This window comes from Panthera onca, chromosome E1 (genome assembly GCF_046562875.1).
Source record: "Panthera onca isolate mPanOnc1 chromosome E1, mPanOnc1 haplotype 2, whole genome shotgun sequence".
In the NCBI taxonomy this organism is placed as follows: domain Eukaryota; kingdom Metazoa; phylum Chordata; class Mammalia; order Carnivora; family Felidae; genus Panthera; species Panthera onca.
In genome coordinates, this window is record NC_138352.1 from 40257459 (window position 1) to 40283094 (window position 25636).

Sequence of the window (25636 nt, forward strand, 5' to 3'; positions counted from 1 at the left end):
CTGCTTGAAAGGGGCTTCAGAGGGTACAGTGAGGAACAGAGGCACTGAGAGGCTAAGCAACTTGCCCAGGATCACATCTCTAGTAAGTGGCAGAGTCTGGATTCTAATCCAGGGATTTAGCCTTAGAGCCTGTGCTCTTTACTGTGCACAAGGATGCTTGTAACAGAGGTGGCAGGAAGTTGAAGTAATTCCATGTGATGTCTTTTTATCCCCTGAGTATAGTAAAATATAATAGTCTGCTGAGAGTTGGGGAATATGATAGTTTGAAGAGACTGTAGTAAATGTGAGGATAGAGATAGCAGAGAAGACTTAAGATAACCATTGTAGGAAATAGGAAAGTATTGTGACTAGGAACCCGTAAAGTTGCCAGACAATGATGAGAGCCCAGTTAACATAGGAGGCAAGTGTTTTATGGGTACAGTCTATGGATGTGTGATTTTTCTCTATCTTAAAAATTTTTAAATATATTTTTATTTATTTATTTTAGGTGTTTTCATTTATTTTTGAGAGAGAGCGTGTCTATAGCCATACCACCCTGAATGCACCTGATCTTGTCTGATCTTGGAAGCTAAGCAGAGTCGGGCCTTGTTAGTACTTGGATGGGACAGAGAGAGGACGTAACAGGGGAGGGGCAGAGAGAGGGAGGCAGAGGATCTGAGGCCAACAGCAGGCTCGAACTCACAAAACTGAGCCAAAGTCGGGTGCTTAACTGAGCCGCCCAGGTGCCCCAGATTTTTCCCCATATTTAATTAGCAACCTGGTTATAGAACAGAGGCAGTTTGATTCAGGGTTAGAGATTTTACTAGTCAGATACTAGTAATCTGAATAAAAATTTCAGATTTGTTTCATACCTGTTGGAGGTATGAGAAGAGTAGAGATAGTGGTTGATGGATGGAGTCTAGGCTGAGTAGGAAGGAAAAACAAGTTAATGGAGAATGTAGGGATGTCAAGAGTGGTGTTACTGATGAGATTCAGAGAACTGATATTGAGGATAAGCTGGATAGATAGAAGGTTTGGGTCAGAAAGTAGATATTCAGGATTTCGGAGATGGAGCAATTCCTGGGGATGATAAGGGCTGGGTGTGGCCATGGAAGTGGATGGCTAAAGTGAGTGGAAGGGAAAGGCCTTTGTATTTGAGATCAAGAACTGAGGAGCTGGCTGTTGGGTGGTTGTTACATCATGGTGATAGCAAGACCGAGGTTCAGGCAACGAATAAGAAAACAGAGAAGTGAACCAGAGGATGGTATAACTAGAGAGCCAAGACATGAGTTTTATATAAAGGCACAGGACAACGATGACATTGGAAGGAATGGAGAAGGATGAGCAACACCTAGGATTTTGGGAAGAGGTCATGGCATTCAGGAGAGAGCTAGATTTCAGTTATGGCACAGAGATGGATGAGAATGTTGGAAGAAGAGGTGGAGCGTGTTTATTGCTTTTTTTTTTTTTTTTTTTTTTTCTGCCTTCAGAATTAGAGGGTATATTCAGAGGTTTCATTAGAAAGAGGGAAAAGAGGAGGGAACATACATTTTGGATGGTGTCCAAAGAGCAATAGCAACAGATCCTGGCGACTGAGAGAAGTGGGCATTTCAGGCCTCAGAGAGAAACTGGCCACAGCTAGGATTAAGTGTGTTTGTCAGAGTATTGCATCTAGGTAGTTTTGGTACTTATTGGGAAGGCTTTGCTACATTCGTGGTGTACTGGATGGTGGGTCCTCCCTGCAGGGCTTTATGCTCAAGGCTGTCTTAAGTCTTCTGATGAGGATTGGTGAAATTAGGATTGAGGTACTGCTGAGCAGAGACTATTACCTGGTTGAGTAACAAGATATCCTCTAGAAAGCCAGAAATATGGAGGAGTAGGAGGAGGGGTTAGAGATCTGTGGGCAGGATTTTATAGTAGTTGAGAGCCTAAATTAGGTAATAAGTGCTTGTTTGTACCCACAGGCTGTTAAGGTGCACGGAAATTTGTGTTAGGTTACTCATTGCCCCAAAGGTGCAGAGTGGGTAAGAGAAAGGAAGATCCATTTTTGCCATCTTTGGTCTGTGTGTTTTTACTTACAACTCTGTAAGGCAAAACGTGCATCTGAAAGTACTGGGGTAGGTAGGGAGATAACATCTGAATGAAACATACCATGTTGGATTCAGAATAACCAGACCACTCTAGAACCTGGAGTGTGGGGAATGGAAAGGAGCATCTGTTTTACTTCGACCTTTCTCTGCTTGATGGGAAGAACTTGACCTCACATTAGGTCACTTCAATAAGATTGGGGAGGATATAGGGGTGGCAGGACATTTTTAACCTCCAGTGGTCACAGGCACACATGGTAACACTGAAGAGAGGAGAAGAGAGAAACGCTCAATTTGAGGGCTTACTGTGTGATGCTAGGCACTCTATTGGGCTTTATATTATTGTTTGCTCCTAATAGGAGCTCTCAAGTAGTATGGATTATTCTCATTTTATTATAGGCGAAGAAATAGATTAACTTGTCCAAGTCAAAGATCAAGTAAGTGATGGACCCTGGACCCTAGGATTCAATTTCAGATTTGTCTGACTCCAAAGTCTGAACTTTTCCTTTTTTTGTTTTTTTTTTTTTTTTTTAACGTTAATTTATTTATTTTGAGGGAGAGGGAGAAAGAATCCCAAGCAGGTTCTGCGCTGACAGATCCCGGGATCATGACGTGAACTGAAATCAAGTCGGATGCTTAACCAACTGAGCCACCCACTCACTCCTGGGCTTTTCCTTTTGTAGGTTGTTGGGATTGGTGTGGCAGGTCCTATTGGTAAAGGGAAACTGAAGCCTTTAGTACAAATAAGGGAGAAACTGAAGCAGTTTTCAAGAGTAGAGAGAGTCTGTCACAGGGAATGGCTCTGAGGAAGGCAGAAAGCAAGTGTAGGAGAAGAGACAGAGAAGATGGCTGGTCTTGATTATAGCCTCATTATCTCCTAACCACTGGGAAATGGTTAGGGGGCAATTTAGTAAGAGGAAATGGCCCAAGAGTCCAGCTTTGCAAGACTTTCTATTTTTCCTGTTTGCAGCCCATTCTGGGCAGAAGCTCATCAAATTCTGGGTATAGACAAGGGCTTGATTTAGAGAGGCAGACTGGCCATTGGAACAGCTCTGTCTCTGTCTTCTCTTTGCCTTTTTGAGAAGGACATGTGACTGAGTGAATTAATACTCAGGGCGCCTGGGTGGCTCAGTCGGTTGAGCATCTGAGATCATTTGGCTCAGATCATGATCTCACGGTTCATGGGTTCGAGCTCTGGGTCGGGCTCTGTGCTGACAGCTCAGAGCCTGGAGCCTGCTTTGGATTCTGTCTCTCCTCTCTCTGCCCCTCCCCGGCTGATGCTCTGTCTCAAAAATAAATAAGCGGTTGAAACAAATGAAAAATAACACATAACCAAGAGTGTGGAGACAGGAGTTTCAGTGTAGCCTCTGACAAAAGGAACAGCAGTGGTAGGTAGAGTGACACTCATTTATTCATGGAAGATAAGTATAGGTTGTTTTCCCAGGGGAACCTGAGAAGTAACCTCAGGAAGAGAATGGGGGCTAGCTAGGCCCAAAGAACTGACCTATTTAGAGGTTTTAGCAAGGATCTGGAGCTGCTTCTTGATCCCTGGCACCCAGGGCCCTGTGGCCTGTGCCTTGTGTTTTGGTTTAGAGAAACATGTTGGGAAGGTAGAAGTGAGATAGAAGGCAGACTCTCTCTGGGCACTCAGCTTTTTCTGTTGATCTGATGTGGCTCTGGACTTTGCAATAAACAAGGGGTTCAGCTGTGCTAGTTGAAAGTCTTGGATATTTAACTCTTCTGGGTTCTCAGGGTCTTTCCGGAACCTTGTAGGCTCTGCCTCCTCATTGGTCTTAGGTGCTTCATATATAAAGATAACCTTGTTCTTTAGCTTGTTTTGGATCCAAGGATCAGTTGAGGCCAGGAGAGTTAATGTTTCTTGTAGCTGCATTGAAACAAAGGTCCTATGGCTGGTTTACTTCAGGCTAAGGCTGGGAGGGGAGGGGGTGTCCCAGTGAGGGGGTGCTCTGGCCACAGGCCACTGGGGTCCCACGGAATGAAGTCAAGGTATAGTGTGTGAGGGCTTATTCCCTTTCCTCCCTCCTGACAAAGAGCAAGTGGTAAGGATGGATGGGAGAGGCTTGGAGGAAGGGTAGAGAAGAGGAAGAGGTGGGCAGGAATGCCTTACACTGTTCTTCACAGCCTGGCTCTTTTCCGCATCTAGCATGTCCAACAGCAAGTGGAACACTTGTGGTTTGTGGATCCCCAGGACGCCCTGGCAGAGGCAGAATATGCCTAAGTAGTCAGCCTAGGAAGATGCCCCATCTGTGCTCTTTTCCATTCTAGTCTCCATGATGACCCTGTCATCTGGCCTGGAGAGAGGGGGAGCTGTGGCTTCCCAGCTGAGGTGCATCCCTTTCCTTCCCTTTTGGGGCCACCGCATTGGGTTCCAGTACATACTGTTCACCAGAAAGAGTCAAGACAATTTCTGCAATACCTAAGCAATGCCTCTCATACCCATCTCCTGTCCCTTATCCCACCTACTTCCAATCCTGAAGAAAAGGTCATTGCTGAATTCGTGGTAGGGCTGGAATTCTAATATAAACCACCAAACCTCCCCAAACTTTACAGTCCTTTCTTCCCTGAAGTAATTGCCCTCAATTGCCTACTCCCCTTGCCATCAATACATCTGGTCAGAGAAGCAGGGCTGGCCTTACCAAAGAGATGACTGCTTCCTGGCGCGCAGTGGCATTTGAGTTCATTAGTTGCCTGTGTGGAAGGAAGTGAATGTGTTATCCAGTTAGAGGGTAGGAGGAGGAGGGCTGGTTGTTTCTTCTGACAGCCCAGAGTGAATCGAGCACAAGGCCAGAGAGTGATGCTGATTACATCAATTTCTCCCTCTTGTTTCTTGGGTTAGGAAAGGGGCTGGGAAGGGAAAGGCAGATAATACAATTTGCCAAGAGGTACCAAATGACAATTAGGACTTGCATCTGTCCAGAATTCTACCTTTTTATTTTTTTATTTTTATTTTTTAATGTTTATTTATTTTTGAGACAGAGACAGAGCATGAGTGGGGGAGGGTCAGAGAGAGAGGGAGACACAGAATCTGAAGCAGGCTCCAGGCTCTGAGCTGTCAGCACAGAGCCCGACGCAGGGCTCAAACTCACAGACCATGACATCATGACCTGAGCCGAAGTCGGAAGCTCAGCTGACTGAGCCACCCAGGTGCCCCCAGAACTCTACCTTTTACAGGTCCCTTTCATGTCCTCATCTTAATACGAGCTTTTATGTTTTATATTTTATAGCAGCCCTGAGTGATAGGTGTTAGCAGTACCCTTTTGCCAATGAAAATCCCAGGGGTCAAAGTAACTTGGCCAGGGGCACAGGCAAGAGAACTGGGATCAGATTCTCAGCTCTCTCTGACCCTGTGCCCCTTTCTGCCAGCCTGAGCCACTCACGCCTCCACCAGGTTCATCATCGTAGGCTTCATCTTCAGCTCTTCCACAGTTTCAGCCACAGCCTTTCTCATAGCCTGAAGAAGGATTAAGGTGGGACAGTAGAGAAAAGGAATGCAGGAGTGTGCCTTTAAGTGCTCACAAACCTTTACCTTGTGCTATGTATGGTCCTTGCCTTGAGGTCTGGTAGGGGAAGCATGCGGGTGAGTAGACATGTACACTACTGTGGTAAGTGTTACAAATGAGCTAAGTATAGGGTGAAAATAGGGCCTCCTCAGTCTGGGTACCAGCAAGATGTTCTGGAGGAAGCAATGCCTCAGCTGCAGCCTGAAAGGTGGATGGGAGTTAACCAGTAGAAGGGTGGGGGTGGGAGATTTTGGGGCAGAGAGGAAGGCATGTACAAAAGCTTAGAGGCAAGAGAGCACAGAGAGGTTAGGAAACAAAAAGGAGTTCAGCGTAGCTAGGTGACCACACCGAGACTCTTCAGAGTGGGGCACTCTAAGGAGTTACACTGAGATAGCAGGTATAAACCAGGACAGGGTGATCTTAAGCATAGCTGGTGTGTGGCCGTGAGTGGGAGTGGGGAAAGCTGACGCTAGAGAGGTGAGCAGGCCTTGGGTGGTGAAGGGCAGTGTAAGCCATTCTGAGGGCACTGGGGAGCTACTGAAAAATTTTATGCAGAGGTGAGACACAATCTGATTTACATTTCAGAAAAATGGCTTTGGAAGTTCTGTGGCTGGTTCTGTAACAAGGTACAATAGAGATAAAAGCAAAGGAACACAGAGGAATGCAGGGTTGATTCTGGTGGAGGTGATTTGGGAAAGCTTTCCATAGGAGGTGTTTGGACTGGCCTTGCAGCAGCAATGGTATTATAACAGGCAGGAGGAGGGAGGGAGTGAATAATAGCATGAGATAGTTTTCACCTTGCGGAGGGAGGGAGGGTTGACTTGTCATTGTGCTGAGAGAACTGCCTCCCTTGCAAAGGCAAGGTGGCTTGAAAACATGGGCTGCATTAGGGGAACAGGGAATGCGTTAGAGTGAATGTGATACATTTTGGGGCAGTGTGATGGGAGCCAAGTCAGGGAGGTCTTCAGAGAAGGGAGAGGAGACGGGTTTGGGTTGCCTGGGCTTGGGAGCTTTGGTCTCACAAGGAAAGGTTCATTGTAAGTCTTCCTCCAGAGCAGGTCAAATGTGAATCCCTCCAGCCCTTGTGCCTGGATCTTTTCCAGTCCAATGGTCTTGAGCATCTGGGTGGCTTCAAAGCGGTGCTAAGGGCAGAGGTGGGGAAGTATGAAGGATAGACTCTTCATCATCCCTCTTCATCATTCCCATCCTATTGCTGGAGAAGGAAGGGTGCTAGGTAGCCTTAGACCTTACCTCCAGGACACTAGAAGAGCACAGCTGGTCTAGGATGGCCCTGATGACTGTGGCTGAGTGTACATGCATCATCTTGACCAGCATCCTAAGTGCCTGTGGGGGGCAGGCAGGTGGGATGGGGTGTACAGGGGCTAAGAGGCATCTGGATGGCCAGGTAGGCTTGAGGGCTGAGCCTAAAACTCACAGGGAACAGTTGGGGTCCATTCTCCTGCCTCTTGGCCTCTTGAGTGAGAGCATGAGTTCATGTGTGCACATATGTGCACATTTTTTTTTTAATGTTTTTATTTATTTTTGAGACAGAGACAGAGCATGAGCAGGGAAGGGGCAGAGAGAGAGGGAGACACAGAATGTGAAGCAGGCTCCAGGCTCCAAGCTGTCAGCACAGAGCCCGACACAGGGCTCGAACTCATGAACCATGAGATCATGACCTGAGCCGAAGTCGGACGCTTAACCGACTGAGCCACCCAGGAGCCCCACATATGTGCACATTTAAAATGAACACTATTTCAAATCAAACATACACAGACATATGCATGTATGCTCATGTCTTCGTGACCCCATACTCATGTATATACATATTCACAGACACACAGAGGACCCCACAGTGTTCCCTGCTGAAGCTTCTTTGGTTGAGTATGACGGGGTCCAAACTGTACCAAAGTCAGCACTGGCCTTTGGTTCCCCAGCACTCCCCAGGGAGTCCAGCCTTCTGCCCCTCACACCTTCATCCGCTGGGTTTTGGACCCTTGGCTTAGGCATTGCAGCAAGAACTCTTGGGCTATTTTGCTGCAGGGCCTCAGGAAACCCAAGCACAAGGCTGCCTCCACAGCTGCTTCATTCGATGACTTCTTTATCAGCATCTGCAGAACAGGCACCAACTTCTCTTCATCCCCGACTTGAGTTCTCTGAGGGAGACAAGAAGTGAAATAGGCAGGGGAACTATATCTTCATCCAGACATTGTTAAGAGGGCAGTTCACTCTTACTTCCAGAGCATTCTTTTTCCTCCCTAAAATGAATCTCATGTCATCAGATTAATTTACCCATGTCCCCTTATTTTTGCTGTCATCCACATGCTCCTAGGTCATATCCCTTCATTTCTCTATGACATCCATCCTGGATGGATGGATGTCATTCTCTTTAACACTTCTGCTGTCTTAATTCCTGACATTTAAAAAATATACATGCCATTGATCCTACTCCTGCTATCCAATAACCTTGTCCTTCATTCTGTGTCAGCCCCTAATTCTCAGGTTTTTATCATTACCCATTACTATGGCTTCTCCATGATCTCCATTTTATGGATCCCGTTCTCTGACCATCACCGCTTATCTTTCCAGCTAACTTCCTGATGCCAGTAATCGTTGGACTCCACAAGGATTAACAATTCACTGAGCACCTTTTTATTGCTCATTTTCTTCACTCTCTACCCAGCTTAAACTTCATGGTCCTATTATAGTCACTTCTCTGCCTCACTCAACTCCTTTACCTCTTCTTGCTTCATTGTAGTCAACTTCCCACTTTGTGCCTGTACTTTCTGGAGAAAAGCCCACAGTCATGATGGCTGATCTTGCTTTAAACGTATGAACACAAACCTCACGTAGACCCTTAGTCCTACCTAGTAACCATACTGTTTTTCCTTGGGCAAGTCTTTTTCCCTCTCCTGATTCACACCCTGTCCTTTTGGAACCTCTAACACTTCTTCCTCTGTTCTTATTCTCAGCTGATGACCTTGCTTCTTTATTGAGCAAATAAAAGCAACTAGAAAAGAAGTTCCAAAGACACCTAACCACCATTTCTATCCAACCTTCAACACCTGCACCTATATGTTCTTCCCTTTCTCTTACTACTGGGTACTCTGACCATCTATCTAAAGTCAGTCTCTCTACTTGTGTGTTAGATTTCATCTCTTCTCACCAAATCAAGAACATTTGTGCACAACTCTTTCTTCTCCCTTCAAAATTATCATTTTTCTGACTACTGGATCATTATCCCTTAGAATAGAAACATGCTGTTATTTTTCTTTTTTCTAAAATCCACCCCCAGTACCAACTACAGCCCTTTCCAACAACACTTGGAAAATTGTCCATTCTTGCCATCTCTAATTTCTTTCCTCCCGTTCACTCTTAAACTCATTATGTCAGACCTATACCCACCCCCACCAAAATTGTTCTTGTTTAGATATTCAAGGATTCCTGCATAGTTAATCTGTGTATTGATTCTCAGTCCTTATATTATTTGATACAGTTGATTTGTTTCCTTGATATATGTTTTTCACTTGATTTTCAGAATCTCAAGACTCTTGAGTTGTCTTCCTACCTATTGGCCACCTATCATTATTTGCTGGTTCTTCCTCTTCTCCCTGAGCTCTTAATGTTGGGATGCCCCTAGACTTGATTCTTGGTTCTACTGACCTCATCTAATTGAATGACATTAAATGCTGTCTGTATGCCAACAACTTATAAATTCCTTTCTCTAGTTCAGACTTCTAAACTCCAAATTGTACATACAACTGTTTACCTGCTGTCTCCCTTGGAGGTCCAATAGACATCTCAAACATAACTTGTCCAAAACAGGACTTCCGATATTACCTTCAAACCTGTTCCACCTGCAGCTTTCTCCATCTTAGTCGATAACAACTCCATCCTTCAGCTGCTAGGCCCAAAACCTTGGCTTCATCCTTGTTTCCTCACTGTCTTTTATAGTTCACATTCTACCTGTCAGAATTTTACTAGCCCCACTGCAACCACCGTGGTCCACGCCACCATTATCTCTCACCAGGATTGCTTTAGTAGCCCCTAATTGGTCTTTCTGCTTACACCTGACACCCCACCCCCACCTCCCCATATTTCTCAGAACAGCAGTCATAGTGAACCTTTTGAAAGGTAAGCTAGATCATGTCACTGCTTTGCTCAAAATGTGTAATGGCTTCTTACTTCACTCAGAGTAAAAAGCCCAAATACTAAAGTCGTCCAGAAAGCAATGACCTAGTATGATCTAGTCTAGTGGATCTAGTAGATCTAGATCTAGTATAATTGAGTCTCCTGTTTACTACTTTGACATATCTTCATTTCCTACTGCTTTCTTTATTCCCACTCCGCTTCAGCCACACTGGCCTCCTTGCTGTCCCTTAACCATCCAAGCACGCTCCTGCCTCAGGGTCTCTGCATTGATTGGTCCTTCTGCCAGGAATGCCTTCTTTCAGATAACCTGCAAGGCTAACGCCTTGACCCTCTTTATGTCTTTGCTCAGATGACCCCTTCTAAATGAGGCCTTCCCTCCCTTCTGGGTTTAAAACTACGACCTGTTCCTGTCCCCATTTGGCATTCCTGATCATCCTCACCCTGCTATATAAATTTTCCACTGCACTGGTTACCTGTAACATACTATATAATTAAGTTTATTGGTTATTAAATATCTCCTCGACTAGAAGGTAAGCTCCACAAGAGCAGGGGATCTTAGCCTGTTTAGTTCACTGATGTATCTCAAGGGCCTAGGACAGTGCCTGGCATGTGATAGCTGTTTAATATATATTTGTTGAGTAAATGGATGGATGATGAATTCTACTTCACGTGGAACAGTGATGGGATCAAAGTAAGAGGATCCTAAAAGGGGAAAAAATTTGATTAGTGTCAGCAGACTCTTGATCCCTTTCCCCTCTTGAGAGAGGTTTTTTCTTTAGTAGGTTTTTAAGGATAATGATTACCACTTAAAAGCACTTAAAAGGCGTTGAACTAGATGCTTCACCTACATTGCATTTAGTCTTCCCAACATTGTTATAATTACTATCTTCATTTTATTTATTGGTTTAATCCATTATTGGTTTTTAGTTTTAGAAAGAGGGTGAGAGTGCAAGCTAGGGAGAGGGGCAGAGGGAGAGAGGGAGAATCCCAAGCAGGCTCCACACTCAGCACAGCGCAGGACACAGGGCTCCATCCCACGACCCCGGGATCATGATCTGAGCCAAAATCAAGAGTCAGATGCTCAACTGACTGAGCCACCCAGGCACCCCTAATCCATTAATTTTTATGTTGGTTTCAGGTGTACAATATAGTGATTCAGCAATTCTGTACATTACTCAGTGCTCACCACGATGAGTGTAGTTACTGTCAAGAGTTTAGAAATGGACAAACTGCGGCTCTGAAAGCTGGCTTGTCAGAGCTCGTGTGACCACGAAGTGGCTATGCCAGTGCTTCTGTGCAGGGAAGCTATTCCACAGGGAACTCCACAAAGACAGTGTCTTCTCCCATCAAGGCTAGGAGCCGGGTTACCTTCTCCCTGACCTAACCCCAGCCAACACCATCAATACCTTGCCCCAGTTACTGACTCTCCTCCCAGTCACCTTGTCTTTGGGGACAGCAGCCTGGGAGTTGAGAGCCACTCGTAGCCGTGTCAGAGAATCCATCCTTTCCTCCTCATTTTGCCCCTTCAACTGTGTGATGAGAACCTGGATCACGTGCTTATTCAGGCAACCTTGGACAGGGAGGGTCCTCAGGTCAGGGCAGAGCCTCAGGGGCTGTTCTTCTCTGCCAGGATTCATTTGACTCGACTGTGCCCTCAAGACAGAAGTTCTAAGTACTAGGTCCTGAGGTGTTACCCATCTTCTCAGGACACTCATGCATGGCTGCAGTTCCAGGGGCTCTCTCTCTCCCTCCAGTCTCTTCTCTCTTTTCACCCCACTTTCCTCTCTCTGCCCACAGTGCTAGGCTGAAGTGACTTTCCTTACTCAAAGGGGAAAGGAGCTCCTCTGCTTCCTTTCTCACCTTTCCCTACTTCTCCCCACCCCCCTCACCTGCCCCAGGGAGAGGACATACTCACCCAGGAGGGCCAGGCTTCGACAGGCCTCAGACTTCACTTTCTCTGAGCCGGTTTGGGCCTGATTTAAGAGGCAGGTGGTGGAAACATGCCATAAGTTGATGGAATGTCAGAGCTTTCAGAATCATCTCAACTTTTCATTTACAAATGAGGAGACCAAGTCTAGAGGGTGACCTGTCTATGCTCAAACATAGAGTACAGGCAGGGCGGTGCAATGGAAGGAACACAACTTGGGAGTAAGACTTTCGTTCAAATCCCTATCCGGTATCCTAGTAGCCATGTGGCCTTGGGCAAGTCACCTGGCCTCTCAGAGCTTCCATTTATCTTTAGAAAAGTGCAGATACTACCACCTATTCCTAGTTTGTAAGATTTAAATGAGAATATGGACAAGAAAGCATGTTCCCCATTATAAATTGGCATATAAACACGGGGGATTAAATCAGTTAAGGTAGAGAATGAACTCAGTCCAAGTTCTTTCCTGGCTTTTCAGTTGAGGGTCTTTCTGTTAGACAAAGGGGACCTTCACATTCTTCCATCCCCATCAAGCTGTCCTTCAGAGAAGCCAAGGGCATGAGATAGTGCATGCTGCACACTGGCAGCTCTCCTCACTGCATCTGACCCAGCATCGTTGCACCCTGGCAAGCCTTGTCTGTGCCCATGTGCCCATACTCTACACACCTCAGACCCTGTTCCTCCTCTCATGAGCTTCATGTGTCCTCAGACTCACCACCTGCCATAGTGCCTCCATGACAAACTGCTCACTGACGCCCAGGCACCCCAGAGCCTGCAGGAACAGGGGTGGAGAAAAGGGAAGAGCCCTCAGGCAGCACCCCTATGAGTTACTGTCCTTTGGATACAGCTGGAGTTTTGCCTTGGAATACTTCCTCCCTCCCTCACTTCTTCCCCCAAGCATCTTTCTCCTCCCCAGCTCAGCTAGCTCCTGTGACTATGCTCCACCACCCTTGCCACCTCTCACCTGTGCTGCATAGAATTGCTCAGGCTCTCTGGGAGATTCCAGGCTTTTTGTGAGTTCCTGCCCATCCAAGGGAGCCAGTGGAAAGGAAGAAAGGGATAAATATAGTTGTAGAACTTCAAACAGGTGCTCATCCAATCCAGTCCCTTTTCCTTTCCTCCCTCCATTTTGCAGGCAGGGACTGAGGGCTGAAGGATAATGTGAGCCCAAGGTAAGGACACCCACAAAGGGAGTCTCCCCATTCTCCCTCCCACCGTGGTCCCTGACCTTTAATCTTTGCCACTTCAGGGGGTCCCCAGCAGGGTCTGAGGGCTTGGATCCCATCTGAGATTGTATAGTCAGCTTGCTCATAGGGAGATGGAATTTTTGGATGGGGGTGCCCTCTTTGAGTTGCCTGTGTGAGAAATTGCACAGGCTGGCCTTGGACCCCTTGTTCCCTCCCTCCTACTTCACAAACTCTCCTCTGCCCTTAATCCTCAGCCCAGCTCAGAGATGGGACCAGAGGAAGACGGATGAGCCTCCTCCTATCCCAGGGTCCTCTCTGGGATCTATAAGCTGGGCCTGCCCCACCCCCTCTCCCACTCCTACCTTCTCCTTCTTCTCTTTTCCAGAAAGTGTGGAGGGTGTGGAGAATAGGAAAGGTCAAAACACACCTAGGGTGATCTCTCATTTTCCGCAGCATCTTCTCGGCCTCCCGTTCTTGTCGCTTATCATATAGGGTGTGCCAGTGTGTGTAGACCTCAGGCTTCTTGAAGTAGCAGTAAGGCACTGAAAGTGGCTTGCTTGGGTGCTGTCTCCAGCACTCTGGGCTAGGGGGAAACTCCTCCTTTGGCATCTGGGGGGTGTGAGTGGCACAACAGTGGCAGGGGGGTGTTCCTCAGCCAGGAAAAGGACCAGGATAAGAAGGGACTAGGTGGGATGCCTGGGTGGCTCAGTCAGTTAAGCATCCCGACTCTTGATTTCGGCTCAGGTCATGATCTCATGGTTCATGGGATCAAGCCGCATGTAGGCCTCTGTGCTGACAGTCAGGGGTCTGCTTGGGATTCTCTCCCTCTCTCATTGCCCCTCCCCTTCTCGTTCTCTTAAAATATATAAACATTAAAAAAAAAAGGGACTAGGTAAGAGAGACACCCTTCAGTCTCTCATCTGAGCTAGAGTCCGGGACTTCCTACCCCTACCCTGTGTGACTTGGGCAGGTTACTTCACCCACCAAGATCTCAGTCTTCTCATCTGCAGAGTGGAGCTAATAATCCTTGTTCTCTCTGTACCCGTTGTTGCAAAGGACAAATGGGATAAAGATTGTGAAGCCGTTGTTGATCTGTAAACCAGTCTTAGTACACAGTTTGGTTATTTGAGGATCTCAGAGCACTTTGAGAAGGCCATCAGGGCAAGGAGATGGGAAAGGCAAGGGGCGAGGCAGATGTGGAGTTAAGAGGGGAAAAGACAGGCTACTGCTCCTTCATTCAGGCATGCAGCAGGTACTTACTGAGCACCTGCTAAGTGCCAAGCATTGTCCTAGGTGCTGGGGAAGCAGGTGCTACCCTGCTCTCATGGAATTTAACAGTGTCATTGGAAAAGCAGAATTTCTTTAAATACTCTATCTCTTAGGGGCACCTGGGTGGCTCAGTTAAGTGCCCGATTCTTAGTTTTGGCTCAGGTCACGATGTTAGGGTTCATGAGATCGAGCCCCGTGTTGGACTCCAACGCTGACAGCATGGAGCCTGCTTGGGATTCTCTCTCTTTCTCCCTCTCTATGCCCTTCCCCCACTCATGCACATGTTCTCTCACAAAATAAATAAACTTAAAAAAATCTATCTCTTAAATGGTTGTGAAACTGTAGCTCTGATTGTAGTGAAGGGTTGTGTGTAGGTCAGGGGCTTTCTCTGCAGATTTGTCTTGGATTCATTCCTATTTCTTCTCCAGTCTTCCTCAGAGTCAGTTCTTTGAGCAACAAAGAAGAGGGGCTTCAGCCAGTGGTTTTCAGTTTGGTGATTGAGAAGATCATAGTGAAGATTGTCAAATCTTTGCCATTTTTTCAGAAAGTGTAGTATTGATTCACAATGAGCAGGGTTGTCAGATTTAGTGAAAACCAAGCAAATGAAAAACAGGACGTCCAGTTAAATTTAGATTTTAGGTATTGGATACCCTATTTGGGATATATTTATACTAAAAAAGTATTCATTGTTTATCTGAAATTCAAATTTAGTTGGGCATCCTGTATTTTATTTGGCAACTCTAACTATGAGGATCCCTGTGTTAATGAATAATGATGACTCATTATTAAGCACTGCCTGCATAGCCCAGGCCTTACAGATAATATGTTGTAGCAACTCTACAAATGGAGCAGGACAGGGAGCCTGTGACAGAGGAAGCTCCTGAGACTCAGGGAGGGAAAGTGACTTGTCCAATGTCACACAGAGTTAGTGGAAGCCCCAGGGGTGAGTGTGTAAGGGTTCTGTGAACTGGCCTTAATGAAAAGGGACCATCTGCTGACCCTCCTACTTCAACAAAGTTCCCAGGGTGGCAAAAGTTAGGGGTCTTACCTGGTAGCGGGACAAGGGCAGGCGAACAGGAGCCATGGCTTTTCTGAGTTCTGTGGTACAAATGGTGGGCTAGGAATCACCCTTTTAGGCATTCACTTATTCAGCATTTAGTGAACACTGTGTGTTAGAATTATTGGGGGGAACTTTTAACCTGCTTCGGCCCTATGCTAGACTAATTGAATTTGGTTCTCTGGGGATAGGGCTTAGGTATTTTAGAGAGTTCCCCAGAGGATTGTTTTTTCTTTAATATTTATTTATTTATTTTGAGAGGGAGAGAGCACAAGTTGCAGAGGGGCAGAGAGAAAGGGAGGGAGGGAGGGAGGGAGAGAGAGAGAGAGAGAGAGAGAGAGAGAGAGAGAGAGAGAATTCCAACAGTGCAGAGCCTGATGCAGGGCTCAAACTCACGAACTGTGAGATCATGAACTGAGCCGAAACCAAGAGTTGGAGCTTAACCGACTGAGCCACCCAGGTACCCCTCCCCAGAGGATTCTAATGTACAGCTGATGGTGAAAAACAGCGGTCTTGTTCAGTGGTTCTCAACCTTGAGTGTGCCATAGAATCATCTGGGGAGCTTGTTAAAATCAATTTCTGGCACTCAGTCTGAGTATAGATTCAGTAGATCTGGAGTAGGGGCTGGGAATTTGCATTTCTAACAAGATACTGATGCTGTTTGTCCTGGGAACACACTTTGAGAACCACTGGTCTAGCTGGTGAGACAACTGTTTACTAGTAACTAACAAAGGGAGAAAAATGTGAAGATACAGGCACAGGTGGTACAGATGAAGGCCCCCCTACTCTGGCTGTGGGGATCAGGGAAGGTTTTCCAGAGGCGATCATACACAGGCTCAGTCTTTAATCCACATAGGGGGTAGCCAGATAGATAAGGGGGAAGAGTGTTCGGTTCAGGGAACAAATTCTTTCAAAGACTGGGAGGTGGGGAACTGGGCAGACAGCAGGGCGCAGAGAGGTGAGCAGAAGCTGGGGGGACACACAGATGTCCCATCTTCGAGGGCCCTGGTGACTTACTTTGAAGGCTGTGGGGAGCCATCAAAGTGTCCAATGGCCTGCCCTGACCCTTCCTGTGGATTTGTTGAACTCACCAGACCTGTGTCTGGGAGAGGGAGCCAGAGAGCTTTTCTTTTCAGGCCCCACCTTGACTCTGTTCCTGTCTGTATTCCAGCCTCACCTTTGGTCCTCTCTGGGTACTCCAGCCATGGGTACTTGAACATCGACGTGGCGATGTCAAGGATGTCAGCTGATATTTCATAGGCCATCATCTTCTTCTCCTGGCGGGGCCAGAGGGAGCCCAGACAGGGCAGTACAGGGCTGTTGAGAATGTGGGGGAACAGCTGGGGGAGACCTGTCCTCTGTGGCACAAGAGGGATTGGTGAGGAGTCGGGGCTTCTGTGGGTAGAAGCTTCTGAATGTTTTGAGCAACCAGGTCTCCTAGGTAAATGGAAGACTCCGGTTCCATTCTCCAGCTCCGCCCCCAACCCTTGGCATCTAACGGCTGTGGCCTTGAGCCAGTCACTTTACCTCTAGGAGCTTCAGTTTCCTCATCTGAAAAGCTGGAAAGTCATGTCTATCTGGGAGTCAGAGGGGCTGAGGTGAGGCATAAATGCGAAGGAGAGTCAAAGCATTTGGTGAACTGTCAAGCTCATATCAGCCCATGTGAGGAGCAGGGGTGGTTCTTAGGACTAGTCACCAGGAAAATGGCAGGAACGGGAAAGCCCCTTTTATATACGCACCTCCCTCCTTGGCAGCAAGAGACTGGGCTTTTGTCTGTGTCATGACGAGCTGCCTTCCAGACCTCCTACTTTTGCATATGTTGTTCGCTCTACCTGCAAGTCCTTTCCTTTCCTACCTGCTAAACTGTTCCTCCAATCTTTCCAATTTCATTTAAAGGTTATCTCATCTCTGAAGTCTCTTTTGTCTGCCTGGGCCCCCCTCCTCACCTCCTTCAGTGGTATCCTTCCCTTCCACCACCGCCACCCCAGTGTGACCACAGCCTTTTGAACAATTGCTTCCTTTTAGGTGTGTATCATACATTTAATCTGCCTAAAGGTAAAGATTGTGGCTTGTGGCTCATTCACCTCTCCACTCTCCACCCCTCCGCAACACCCCCCATGCCTGGCATAGTGCCTGGCACACAGCAGAGAGCTGGCTATGGCAAGAAAACATGAGCCGCCAGGCCATCAGACTCAACATCACCACCAGTAAGCCCATGAGACTCCACATGACCACCAGTAAGCTGACATGTACCCTGATGTGCTGCACTAAGACAGCGGCACCCATGCGGTGTCCCTGCTCAAAATATTTAACCTGGATCTAATTATGAGGAAACGATCAGGCAGATCCAAACTATGAAATATTCTACAAAGATTTGATCTGAACTCCTAAGAAAGAAATACTTGAAGACAAAAAAAGTGTGTTAAAAGTCACTAAAAGACATGGCCACTAAATTCAGTGTCAAATGTTGAAAATCAAACCAGGAGCCTGCTTGGTAACTTGCGACGAGAATTTTAATGGAAAGCTGATTTCTCACATTTGCCAGTCAGCCCTTCGCAGTGAAGGGGCTGCGAGGGGAGATTTGGCCACAGGAAGCCCAGTCTTTCTCCCTTCTTTGCCTCCAGAGACATGCTGACTTCCTTTCTGATGGCAGAGCTGCAGCCTGAAGCTCAGAGCCAAGAGACTTTCTGCGCATAAGGCAGAGTCTCAGGAACTCTTGGAAGCTTTAGATGGAGGAGGCTTTTATAATTGCTGCTTAGTGGTGGAGTATGCACCCTCCCAGGAGGGAGTGGGAGTAGGGGTGGGTGGGGACTTTCCCAAGCTAGTTAGGACATAAACAAGAAGCAGCAGGAAACTTTGCACAAGTTCAGGTTCTAGGTGCCCTCCATCCTAGTTCATCTCCAAAGAGTTGATGTAGTCCCGCACCCATTTCTTCTGTGGGTTGGCACACACCTGGCGCTTCCTCCGGGTGACAAAGCTGTGGGAGAAGAGATCAGGATGAAACCTGGTCAGCACCCGGACAGCCAGGTTTGGGGATAATGGTACTGGGGTGGAGCATTCTTGAAGCTCCATGAGATTGGATTTGTAGCTTTTAAGGAAAGGATGTTTCCTTTTCTCTTGGGTCATATGGCTCCAAGCCAGAAGCATATCTGTGTGCATTTTAACTCCCACACAAACATATGCAGCCTGGAGAGCTAAGGGGATATGGAGTCTGAGGGGTCCAGGGTTGAGCTGGTCAACCACTAGCCTTTTCTCTGAACTTCTTTGTCTCAGACCCTGTGCTGGGTGCTCTAGATGTAGAGCAAAGAGGTGTCTTCTAGGAACTGAGTGACGGTTGAGTAGGTGAGACATAAGAAGTGGTAAACGTGATTTTTCTTTAGATAACACAGTGTGTGGCACAGGGTAGATACTCAACAAATGAGTACATCTCCGCATGTGGGGGTGAATGAAAGGACATGAACCTGAGTCTGGATTTTACCACTTAACCTGGCAAATAACTTAAGGCCTCTGAATCTATTTGTTTACCTCTAAAATACATAGAGAGGGGCACCTGGGTGGCACAGTCAGTTAAGCGTCAGACTCTTGATATTGGCTCAGGTCATGATCTCACAGTTTATGAGATTGAACCCTGAGTTGGGTTCTATGCTGATAGCGCAGAGCCTGCTTGGGATTCTCTCTCTCCCTCCCCGCCGCCAAATAAATAAATAAACTTAAAAATATATAAGTAGAGATAATTCCTACTTTGCACTGTTGTCATGAAACTTAGTGTGTGGGAGTTTTGGAATACCACACATGTATTATTATTGGAATGTTATGGGACCTCTTCTTTAGGATGGATCAGACCAACATGACACCAAAGGTCCTTGTACTGGGCATCGTGCTCACAGAGGTTGAAGGTCCCCAGATATTGCCAGAGTCAAAGCACTTCTACCAGTTAACTGGCCAGAATGCAGAGGCCTCTGAGAGCGAGAGGCCTTATCTCTGCAGGTGTTGATAGCATGTGAGAGGCCTTATCTCTACAGGTATTGACAGCATGCGTTGGAGGTATCAAAGCCTGTGGGGCTGGGGCTTGGTCCAGCTGCCTGTCTCATCTGTTTGCTGGGATACTGGTTCTATGGGGAGCAGGGGAGGGGTGCAGGGGTGGAAACCATGGCCTGGATAGCGGTGCTGTGCCAATTAACATGTTCCTTTTGGGCCAGACCTGTCTACTTGGACCTTTCTCCAAACATTATGAGGCCAAATGTTTTCAAAGTGAAGGCTTAGGTTGTCTGGTGGGAACGAGGATTTCTTGGTTTCTTTTTAGGTTCTGTCCTGGATAGTGCTTGCTCTCAAGGAAGCTGCCTCTCCTTTTCTGAGACTCAGAGCCCCTTGACCATCTCTCTTTCTTCTGCTCTAGTGTGCAGAGGCGGGGTGGGGAACAGAATATTGTGGGCTCTCGTGCCTCCTAGTGTTTGTTTTCTGATTTGGGTGCTGAGGGAGCCAGACCAAGACCCTGCCGTTGTTCAGCCAGAAGTCAGACAGGAAATCCTGTAGACTTGCTATCCTCTGGCCTCAGCCCCCTTAGCCTGTGGCCAGGAAATCAAAAGGGCAGGAAACAAATATCTGGGGTGAGGGTTTGTTTCTCAGGCCTCCGTTTCCTCCTAAAGAATGTGAGACTGAAGAACAACTCCTCCTGGCCAAGTTTCTCTCCCTGCCCCCATTTTGGGGACCCCCTACTTGCCTGATTTCCCTCCTGCCTTTCTGCTTGTTCTCTTGGGAGCAACCACCTTCACCTGCCCGTTGAGAACAGGTGTTCTCAAAATTGCTGCCCTTTTCTGTGTGTGTGTTTAATGTTTTTATTTATTTTTGAGAGAGAGTGGGGGAAGGACAGAGAGAGAGGGAGACAGAGGATCTGAGGTGGTCTCTGTGCTGACAGTGGAGAGCCCAATGAAGGGCTCAAACTCATGAACTGTGAGCTCATGACCTGAGCTGGCATCTGACACTTAACCGACTGAGCCACCCAGGTGCCCTGTTGTTTTTTTTTTTTTTTAATGTTTATTTATTTTGAGAGAGAGAGAGCAAACATGAGTAGGGGAGGGGCAGAGAGGGAGGGAGAGAGAGGGAATCCCAAAGCAGGCTCTGCACCATCATCACAGAGTCCAATATGGGCCCTGAACGCCACAAACCTTGAGATCATGACCTGAGTTGAAGTCAAGAGTCAGACGCTTAACCAACTGAGCCACCCTGGCGCCCCTCTATGTTTTTTCCGCCCCAAGTCGCTGGGCCTAGGGCTTAATGGATGTTTATTGAATGAGTTAGTGAACGAATTGCATTCACTCATCAAGTTTTACTTGTCACTTCTATGTATATAATCATATATTTGGAGGAGGAAGAGCAGTTAACACATATCAGGTACAACTGTGTGCCAGGGAATATTCTAATATCGTTTTTCATTTCATTATTCTCACTTTGACCCAGTGAGGGAAGAACTCCTATTTCACTCCACTTTGCAGATGAAGAAATGGAGGCTCAGAGAGGTTAACTGATGGATGCAAGCTCCTGCAACTGCCTAGGGGCAGAGCTGGGACTCTAACAAAGACTGACTAGCTCTGGAGCCAGTGCTCACCAAGACTCTGCTATAGATTGCCACTCTAGTATCAAGAGACCCTTTCCTCCTATATAAAAAAATTCTGGGGTGACTGGGTGGCTCAGTCGGTTGAGTGTCTGACTTCAGCTCAGGTCATGATTTCAAGGTTCATGGGTTCAGGCCCCATGTGTCTCCATCTTTCTCTGCCCCTCCCCCACTTGCACTCTGTCTCTCTCTCTCTCAAAAATAAACATTTTTTAAAAATAAAATAAAAAAAAAGCCCTATCTCTAGCGCCAGCACTGTTTCCTAGCTCCCAACCCCCCTTCTCACACTCCGTGCTGGACATCGCCACAGGGTTTTTGTGCTGCCACCTTGGCTCTTTCCTCTTTAAACAGCTCTTCCTTGAGACTTCAGGGGGCTCCACACTTCTCCAGCCATCTGGGTCAAAACCTTCATGTCACCCTTAACCCCCCTGTCATCCTTGCTCCTGACCTTACATCACCTGGCGGGGCTTGCCGACTCAGCCCTTGTCTCCTTCCCTTCCCTTCATGTCCCGTTCAGCCTCAGTACCGCTCGTGTGGATGAGCATAACAGCTTCTTATCTGGACCCGACTTTCCAGCTCACTTCACACTCGATCTGATGCTTTGGCATAATTGTGCTGACACTCAAGGTCCCAGTGCTTTCCTACACAGGGATGCTGCGTCAACCAAAGGAGAGTCTTGGCGACATTCGCTCTGCCTAGTGTACCCAGTCCCTCAGGCTTTTCTCAAACAGCACCTTCTGCAGCAAACTTGTCCCTTCTTCCAACCCCAAGGTTGGATGTGCTCCTGCTCTCCTTTTGTAATGTTTTTATTCAGGGTTGCTCTAGTCATTTTGCATCTGTCTTTGCCTCGGATTAGACTGAGTCCCATGAGGGCAGCGATGGTGCTTTATTAATCTCTAGCTGCCCATAACAGGTGCTCAAAGGATTGTTTTCTTTTGAAAAATATTTGCCTTCAGAAATAAAATTAGTAGTGCTAAATATTACCACTGACTTCAAAGGATGCACCAGAACTAAAGGCAATGCTGAATACCTATAGTTTTGCAAGTGTCCCAGGAGTTTTTGGATTAAAAAACTTCACCGTTATATAGGAAAGTTCATGATTGCCCCATTTGCGTTCTTTAAGTCTCTATTATCTTGTCTCTTTTTTTTTTTTTACTTTATGTATTTATGTTGAGAGAGAGAGAGAGAAGGTACAAGTGGGGGAGGGGCAGAGAGAGAGGGAGAGAGAGAATCCCAAGCAGGCTTTGCACGGTCAGCACAGAGCCTGATGTGGGGCTCGAACTTACGAACTGTGATAACTGGAACTGGAGCCGAACTGGAGCCGAAATCAAGAGTCAGACACTTAACTGACTGAGCCACCCAGGCGCCCCTCATCTTAAATTTCAAAAGCAACTATTGACCTTTCTATAGTAGAAAGAGGAGGCTCCAAAGACAGTCTCTATCCCTCACTTACTTTGCAACCTTGGGCAAGTCCCCAAACCTCCCTGGGTCTCAGTTTCATTGTCTGAAACATGGAGAAAATTATGCATACCTAACAGAGTTGTTACTATGAAATAGAGAACACACAAAGACATTTGATACACAGCAGGCACTTCTAGGTAGTAGGGATTAATTTTTTTTTAATGTATTAGTTTTCATTTAAAGGAAAATCTCGGGGCGCCTGGGTGGCTCAGTCAGTTGAGCGTCTGACTTCAGCCCAGGTCATGATCTCGCGGTCCGTGAGTTCGAGCCCCGCGTCGGGCTCTGTGCTGACAGCTCGGAGCCCGGAGCCTGTTTCAGATTCTGTGTCTCCCTCTTTCTCTGACCCTCCCCTGTTCATGCTCTGTCTCTCTCTGTCTCAAAAATAAATAAACATTAAAATTTTTTTTTTTTAAAATTAAAAAAAAAAGGAGAATCTCATGTCATTATTTCTTCACCAACTGATAATTTTTTTTTAAATACACTCTAACTAGGATCCTGACCTCTGACCTCTCCTCCCTAGATCCTCTGTAGTTGTAGGTGGACTTGATTGGGTGTGAGATATGGGGGAATGTGGGGTTCTTAATTGGAGAGGGATGGCCACATTGATCTTTTCTCCACGCAGGAACATTGTAGATCACGTTAAAGTAAAAGTCACGTCTCTAAGGATCAGAGACCTGATCCAGGGCATCAGAGTGGGGAGGACCCCCTGGGGACCCCTTGTCTAATTCTGTGTGATAGCAAGGGGGGGTCTGAAGCCTCAGAGGGAGGAGCTATGGCTATTTGGGCAGCTGGAGGATGGGTGGGAGCGGATAGGGCATTCTCTTAGAGGGCTCCTGTGGGGGACTGGCTGTGGGACAAAAGGTGTCCCTTCCTCACCCCCCACCCCCCCAGAGGGTCCACAGGGCTGAGACTCACACGACTGCTGGCATGGAACACTTGCTGCTGGTGTAGAAATACTCCTGGAGGTGGGTGAGCGGCAGTGGGTGGGAGAGGTAGGCAAAGCAACAGGGGGTGGTGTCCGAGGCATCTGGGAGGAGAAAGAAAGGAGACCCTTGTGTTCATTGCTGTTGCACATGGGGTATTGTGCTGGGTACATTATCTTGGGTAGACTTTTACCCTCCTTTGGTTGAAACTGAGGCTCGGAGAGCTACGGTCACTTGGCCATGGGCACATAGTAGCAGAGTGGGGATTCCAACAGAGAACTGAGAAGATCTCTGCAATCCCTTATCTAATCCTTGAGTCTTGCTTGGACCCCTCCCTCTGCACCATAACCCCCTGCCTTCAGTTCTGCGGACATGCTGGGCTTCCTCCTGGCTTGTCTTGGGAACTTTGCCCTTATTCTTGCCCTCCTGGGATCCTCAATGGATTCACAAGTTGCTTTCTTTGAGAGCTACGGTGGGGTAGAGGGAGGTTTCCAAAACTCACACTTCATGGCTCAGCCTCAACCCCTAAGAGGGGCCTGAACATATGTATTGCATCCTGGGAGCTTCTGGCTGAGGCATGGTAAAAAGGGCTCTGAACAGAGAAGGAGGACTTTTTCTTGGTCCGTTAATTCAGGATGACCCTGGAAAGGGTCAGTTGCCATTTCCCAGTAGAGTAGGAGTGTTTAAGGGCCAGGTAGAACTGGATTTGAACACCAGTTTCCCCACTTCGTAGCTGTGTGACCTCAGGCAAGTTACTTAACTCCTCTGGGCCTCTGTTTCCCCATCTGTAAGTCAAGCTCAGCCACTCAAATAGTAGCCTCAAATATTAAATTATGTGGTATATAGAACAATCAGCCTAATAATTGATCCGTACCAGATTTTTAAAAAATTCTCTCCCAAGTCCCACTTTTTCCATCTATGAAATGGGGACAATATGACTGTCCCAGGAAGGTTTTACTAATGCTTAGAAGTTTCTTAGAAACCCTGCTGGTGATAGGCATGAGTTAGCTGTGTTTTGAGGTCAGTTTAGGCTACCTCTGACTGCTTATACCTCTGGCATCAGTCCACACTCAGCACTCGAAGGTCTTGGACGTAGACCTTGAGGACGGAAAAGTTGAGCAGAGGGTCCCTGCCATGAAGTGGCTTAGAGATCTATCAGGGACAATAGATCCTTTACTGTGTAAAGCAGTATATAGGAATGTAAACCATAGGGTTCAGACAGCATAAATACTGCAGTTGAAAAGAGGGCAAAGTCTGGGCCAATCTAAAGGTCTGGCCCCAGGGGCTGCAGTGGTCAGGACTTGACTTACATGGGGATGCAGAGGCAGGAGCGCAGAAAGCGGCAGCAGTGAGGAGGACTGCAAAGGCAGCTGGGGAGACCTTCATGGTTCTTTCTGGGTGGAGGCTGCGGGAGATCCACCCGCTGTCTCAGAATCCTCTGCAGGGATTCTCTGCAGCTCAGACTGGCCCTTTATAGTCAGGCCAGTAGAGGGGGCACCACCCCAAGGGGAGTTTCCAAAACAGTAGCCACACACTGGTTGATATCATAAGTGAAATTGCACAAAACGGAAAAGAAAACTGAAATAGGCTCCGGAAATTTGAGGCTCGCTCTCTCTTCTCCTCACTGTCTCTGATCCAGAGTGAGCTCATCGGTTCCTCCAGAACCGCCCTCCAGGGCAAACCTCCATTTGCTGTCCAGAAGAGCTAGTATAGGCATTTGTGGTGGAAAACCTCTTTCTTTGATGGCATCCTCAGCTTCCTCTTCTAGGGTAGGGATCCTCATCAGAGGTCAGGACACTGCTTCCTTGGGGTCAGAAGAGGGCAGTTAGGACGGATTTGAAACAACTGGGTGTTTATTTGGTTGCTTTCAAAGTTAATTGCTCTTGCATTACAGATCTGTATTTCCCCTCTCATCCATGGAAGGGTGTTATTTATAAAGTGCTTGATTGGGAAGGGGAGGGTTCTCTGACATATAGCCCCAAAGGAAGCTAGCCACTATTCTAAAGGCTTTACAGGTGTCAACTCATTTACTCTCATTGTGCCCATTTCCCCCATTTTACAGATGAAGACATTCATCTGTAAATTCTGGGATCCCATCTCGTTCCTAAGGTCTTCTTCGGTACAAAAGTTACAGAATTTGAAAGCTGCAGAGGACCCTAGGGATTATTTCTTCCATGTTCTTCAATTGCAGAGGGGAGGAGAAGTAACTTGCTAAGAACACACAGCCAATGAACGATGGGATCAGAACCTGGGTGCCCTGGTTCCTGCATCAGTGCTCTGCCTACTCAGTACTGCTTACGTGAAAATCTTAGTGGTTGGGGGGGGGGGCGCATTCTTGAACTGAATCCATGAAGTGGTCTTGATTAGAGACAGGGTCCTTACTCCATTCCAAAGACTTGGGCAGAGTAAATCTTCATCAATTCCTAATTTGGATAATTCAGAATAGTGACAAGTTGACATCTGAA

The 25636-nt window shown here is 47.1% G+C and overlaps 2 protein-coding genes across 3 annotated transcripts; both read right to left on the bottom strand.

Annotated features, from left to right (window-relative positions):
* Window positions 1–3418: 3418 nt before the first annotated feature.
* HEATR9 (HEAT repeat containing 9) lies at window positions 3419–16635 on the bottom strand. Of its 2 annotated transcripts, none has more exons than XM_060646664.3 (15): window positions 16354–16635; window positions 15168–15217; window positions 13278–13459; window positions 12892–13018; window positions 12628–12684; window positions 12379–12435; window positions 11655–11712; window positions 11179–11309; window positions 7561–7743; window positions 6839–6931; window positions 6610–6729; window positions 5465–5538; window positions 4724–4775; window positions 4195–4281; window positions 3419–3951 (listed from the first exon to the last, which is right to left on the bottom strand). In XM_060646664.3, exons 1-15 carry the CDS (start codon window positions 16442–16444, stop codon window positions 3571–3573), a joined length of 1743 nt encoding a protein of 580 aa, XP_060502647.2. In that variant the 5' UTR covers window positions 16445–16635; the 3' UTR covers window positions 3419–3570. The 2 variants fall into 2 exon arrangements, with proteins under 2 accessions (XP_060502647.2, XP_060502646.2); XM_060646663.3 differs by having other exon boundaries at window positions 11146–11309.
* Window positions 16636–17938: 1303 nt separating this feature from the next.
* Window positions 17939–24639, bottom strand: CCL5 (C-C motif chemokine ligand 5). The gene is made up of 3 exons (XM_060646665.3): window positions 24482–24639; window positions 23164–23275; window positions 17939–18153 (listed from the first exon to the last, which is right to left on the bottom strand). Exons 1-3 carry the CDS (start codon window positions 24555–24557, stop codon window positions 18066–18068), a joined length of 276 nt encoding a protein of 91 aa, XP_060502648.1. The 5' UTR covers window positions 24558–24639; the 3' UTR covers window positions 17939–18065.
* Between the last annotated feature and the right edge of the window lie 997 nt (window positions 24640–25636).